Source organism: Cynoglossus semilaevis, chromosome 2, assembly GCF_000523025.1.
Source record: "Cynoglossus semilaevis isolate Cse_v1.0 chromosome 2, Cse_v1.0, whole genome shotgun sequence".
Lineage (NCBI taxonomy): Eukaryota > Metazoa > Chordata > Actinopteri > Pleuronectiformes > Cynoglossidae > Cynoglossus > Cynoglossus semilaevis.
Genome location: NC_024308.1, coordinates 15,495,135 through 15,499,918, shown reverse-complemented (window position 1 = coordinate 15,499,918; position 4,784 = coordinate 15,495,135). Strand labels below are relative to the sequence as shown.

Here is a 4,784-nt window from a genome sequence, read left to right as displayed (position 1 = left end):
GTATGTAAATACATTACTAGAAATATATATTTAAAAATTCAATATGTAGACACGGTGAAAAGGTACAGCTAGTAACCTTTCACGATTTCACTGCAGAACAGATAATGTTTCTGTTTCTTGTTGTTGTTGTTGTTGTTGAACAGTAACTTCTAAACCAGTGTTTCCCAAACTTTTTTTTTTTTAAGTCACAAACCTTCGCTAACCAAGTCAATAGACATTATTCGTAAATCTATTCGAACAATTTTACTCAGGTTTTAAACAACGAAAAACAGTAATTGAGCCACCAAAAAAAGTTGGCCTATTTGGACATTAATTCTCCTGGGAAACATGATGCGAAACGACCCCCCAAAAAATCTCTTGCGACCCACCCGAGGGTCGCGACCCAGTCTTTGGGAAACAGTGTTCTGAACTAATGTCTTTTTTGTTGGTTACTTTTATTATACTGCATTATTTAAGAATTGACACCCTCCCATTTATAATTTGTCCTGCAATATGAGACCCCTCCCCTCATCTGTAAATGGTCTAAATCTGTCACACACCAGATTTGTCCAAGGCAGCAAGTCAGGCATCGTATACTGTAAAGCTACGTGGTCACCATGCTTCTCTTTGCTTTCCCCGTGGCCCACATTTGCTAAAAAATAAATAAACAAAAATCAAGTACAATAAATCTGAATGGATTTTCAGGAAACATATTTATATGACCATAGCATAGCATAACTATGAAATGGAGAATTTCAGAGGATGAATTTCTAGCCATTTTCACTACTCTGTACTGTAGTTCAAGGTTAGCGCTCATGACAATGACTTTTTTTTTTTTTTTAGCCTAGGCTTTAGTCTGAGTGACTACACAGTTTCAGTACTGTTATAAATAATGATAAATTGATTAAGGATAGTCATAAATCCTACTTTACAGATTATAGTAGGTTTTTAAAGTGACAGCAATCATTGTGTTGCAAACAACGATGACGAGAGATTCAGCTGCTGTCCTACGTGGCCCGTGTACTTCAACGAAGTACATTATGTGAACGTTAGCATTTCAGTTTTTTCAGTATTTGGAAAAAAACAGGCAATAAATCATTCAATTAAATGTTAGCAGTTGATAACGTATCACACCGTAGCTCCTACATGACAATCGTTAAGATGTAGAAGTTGACGTCAGCTCGCTTTATTTAAGGTTAGTTATTAGTCTGAAAGGTCTTAATGCAATAACCTAAATAGACCATGACCAATAGTTGTCAACTTCAGCTTTCAGCCAGTTGCTTTTTATGTGCATTAGCTTTTTATTTATTTTTTATTTTTTTGCTTTTTTTTTAAAAAAAAAAAAAAAACCATAACTCAAAATGCTTCTAACTCATGTTGCATCTCTCCTCTAACGCCCGCTTCAGTCGACCTGGGCGGGTCAGCGCACGCTGTTGTCAAACAGTCTTCATGCACAGCTGCTGCTTGAGTTGTGTGTGTCCCGCTCGCTAAGATGTTTATTTTGAAGACAACCGTCCGCCAGTCGGAGCACTGACCTGTGTCACGGAGTACTGTGATGTCTGATTGGTGTATCACAGGCGCCCACGGTGAATGATGTCCCCATACTGTCAAACCTGTATGTATAAAAGAGACTTGGAAAAAAAAAAAATCAAATGAAGTCGCAAAAAGTGACCTAGGGAGACTCACAATCTCAAGATGAAAGAGCTGGTTTCTGCTGCAGCTGTCTCTTTTAGGCATGCCAGAGCACAAGTCTTTTCATTTGACCATTTTTTTGACCAATTTTTTTACTCAAGTACATTTGATTCTAACCTTAGTGCCCCCCCCCTCCCCCATTTTTGCACAAATACGCACTTTGCAAGGTGCTTTTTGATTTCTGGTCTCATCCATTGGTTTTTTTAATTAAGCTGTTGGCAGTTCTTTTTATTCAAGCTTAGCTTTGTTCAGTACGATGGTTTGTGTCTCATTTGCTTTTGATTCGTTTGAGTCAAGAGACTGGACGCTTTCTGTTCCCGTTATTTGTCCTCAGCATGCCTTCTTTGCACCTCACCAATCTTGTCATAAGCCTTTGTTTTTGTTTTGTTTTTTACCCCTCACCCCTAAATGTTTTACCCCTTACTGGCTTGTTAGATATCTGGTCTTTGACTGCAAGATTATTTACTGTAGAATTAAAAACTACAAACTGACCCAGGAAGAGGAAACAGTGTCAAGTCAAGTCATCAGGAAGAGGAAACAGTGTCAAGTCAAGAAATATAATAATGATGGCAGCTAACCTGAATCATATTGATCCAGAAGAACAGTTAGAGTCAAAACAATATTCATTTTCACTTCTGTACGTCATTAAAATTGTACTTCATGTTTGTGCAAAACAAATAATGATGTAAAAACAAGAAAGGTTATTTCTAACCTATGTCCAGCCACTGACTCTTACTGCATAAACACACCTTACCCTCAACAAGCTTTCTGTATATAGCACAGTAGTGGATAAATACTGCATTTGACCAGAATTTTGCCAAAAAGAACTTAATTTTAGACGGTGAGGTGGGAAAGGCCCAGAGAAGCAATAGTAAAGGGCAGCCATGGCCGTCGCAAGAGCAGTCCCAGCTTTCTGTTTGGTTGCTTTGCAGCTCTGTGTTCTGTTGTCCAGTTCAGAAAACTGTATCTAGTCTGCCCCTCACTTTAGCCCAGCTTTATTCCTAATACTTCATCATGGTTTTTTTTTCTTTCTCCCTTTTTCCTTGTTTAGGGCCTTTGTCTATCTTAGCAACCTTCTGTATCCAGTTCCGCTCGTCCACCGCGTGGCCATTGTCAGCGAGAAAGGAGAAGTGAAAGGCTTCCTGCGGGTGGCCGTGCAGGCCATATCAGGTAAATCTCAGCTCCTCGCTGTCGTTGGATGCACTAACCTGAAGGGGCTGACAGTATGCGAGGTGTGGGACACATTGCCAGAGTAAAGGGAAGGTGTTTTGTGCTTCCCTGTAGCTGACGAGGAAGCTCCTGACTACGGCTCAGGAGTGCGGCAGTCTGGCACGGCCAAGATTTTATTTGAGGATCAGCAGTATGAAAAGGTAGGGAAATCTACACAGCAACTTAAGTTGTCCCTGTTTCTGCGCAGCAAAGTCCATGGTTTTCCCCTTTGTTTTCATGCAAACACATACAAGTATATTAGATATGTATTATTATTTATTCATATTTAAAAAATATATAATTTTTCAAAAAATATCCTGAACATGAAGTGTATTTTTTTATTTTCAAAATCTTTGTATAAAACTGAACTGCCAAGCGGGCCAATTTTGGCCCCCGGGCCATATGTTTGACACCCCTGCGCATGACACTTGACATCTTATTAGGCTGTATGTGGTCCCTGAACCACAGTGAGTGGACTAACCCCTGGACTGACCACTGTGATTATTAAAAAAAAACACAAAACTTTTGCAGTTCCAGTCGGAGTTCTGCTCTGCGGGACTATCTCGAACAGGGATATCACACGAGGAGCTTCGTATTGTGGAGGGCGAGGGGCAAAGCAGCGAAGCGGAACCCTCAGCCGATGAGGTCAACAACAACACATGTGCGGGTAATCCTTTAATATGAAAACGCAGAGCTGGACAGGTGCTTCGTTAGTAGAAGTTGGGAAGTCATTACTGTTCCACTGTTCCACCGGATCAGTTAAAAAGTCAAATAAACAAGATGGATGTTTGTGAGGAAGCAGTTTTAGGTACATCCACCACAGGAATTTGATTGAAGTTAAAGACAAAATAGTTTGTTAAACATTAAAATGCCATCTTTACATACAAAATTCTATTACTATTTTTTTTAATTACCTGGAACTCTGTTCCTACATGTCTTAGCAACACTTTTTTTTTTTTTACAAGCATAAATACTTGAAAAAAGTACACGTTGAGCAAACCTCTAATCCAGTTGTCTGACAGTAGAAAAGATCAGCTGCAGGATTTTGAAGAAAATACATTATTTCATATTTTTTTTTCCTAGCAGTAAACCTAATACTTATTAGGTATAATTTATATGCCAGATTATCTTCCTGAAACACCCTTGATTCACTTGGATAAACTTGGATATTTATGTGGGGTGGCTTCTTCTTTTTTGATGAGAATCCTATTATTGATTATTTATCCAAACATCCTTTAGTTAAAAAAATTGGAAAGAAAATGTGATTTGCACCTTTAAATTATTTGCCAAAAAAAGCTAAAACACAGAGAATATTAAATCTATAAATCTCTAAAATTCTTGTAATGTCATCTGCTATTTTATTCATGCAGTTAGCAGCTACCATTGTACATCCAGGGGTTAAAACGTACTATACATAGCCAAGGTTTTTCTGTTGTTTCCAACTGTGACTACAGTGTAAACTACACCTTTAAATTACAAACTTAATTTTTTTTCTCCTGCCAGCTGGTGGAGAAGAGCGGGAGAGTCCACTGAAGGCCAGTCTTGACGATTCTCTGGAGCACCTGAAGATTGGTGATGTTTTCACCTTCAGGGTGACGGTCCTGCAGGCTTCCAGCATCTCCGCAGAATACGCCGACATCTTCTGTCAATTCAAGTAAGCATCCGACAACAAGTCGCTGCAGGAAACAATCGTCCTTGGCGGTTTGTCCGTACACGGTTCTGCTCGATCCGTTTCAGTTTCATCCACCGCCACGATGAGGCCTTCTCCACCGAGCCCCTGAAAAACACCGGTCGTGGACCTCCTCTTGGCTTCTACCACGTGCAGAATGTGAGGAGAACCCCCGCAGATCATTCCTGATGTGAACGGCCACGCAGCGAAACTTGACTGTTTTTTAATTTTTTTT

The 4,784-nt window shown here is 39.5% G+C and overlaps 1 protein-coding gene across 1 annotated transcript in view; it reads left to right on the top strand.

Annotated features, from left to right (window-relative positions):
• The window catches only part of LOC103399985 (kinesin-like protein KIF1A), a 45,864-nt gene that overhangs the window by 27,218 nt on the left and 13,862 nt on the right, over positions 1-4,784 (top strand). The window contains 5 exon segments of the mRNA XM_017040469.2: positions 2,723-2,841; positions 2,956-3,041; positions 3,412-3,547; positions 4,384-4,534; positions 4,618-4,708. Coding sequence (XP_016895958.1) covers positions 2,723-2,841; positions 2,956-3,041; positions 3,412-3,547; positions 4,384-4,534; positions 4,618-4,708 — 583 coding nt within the window.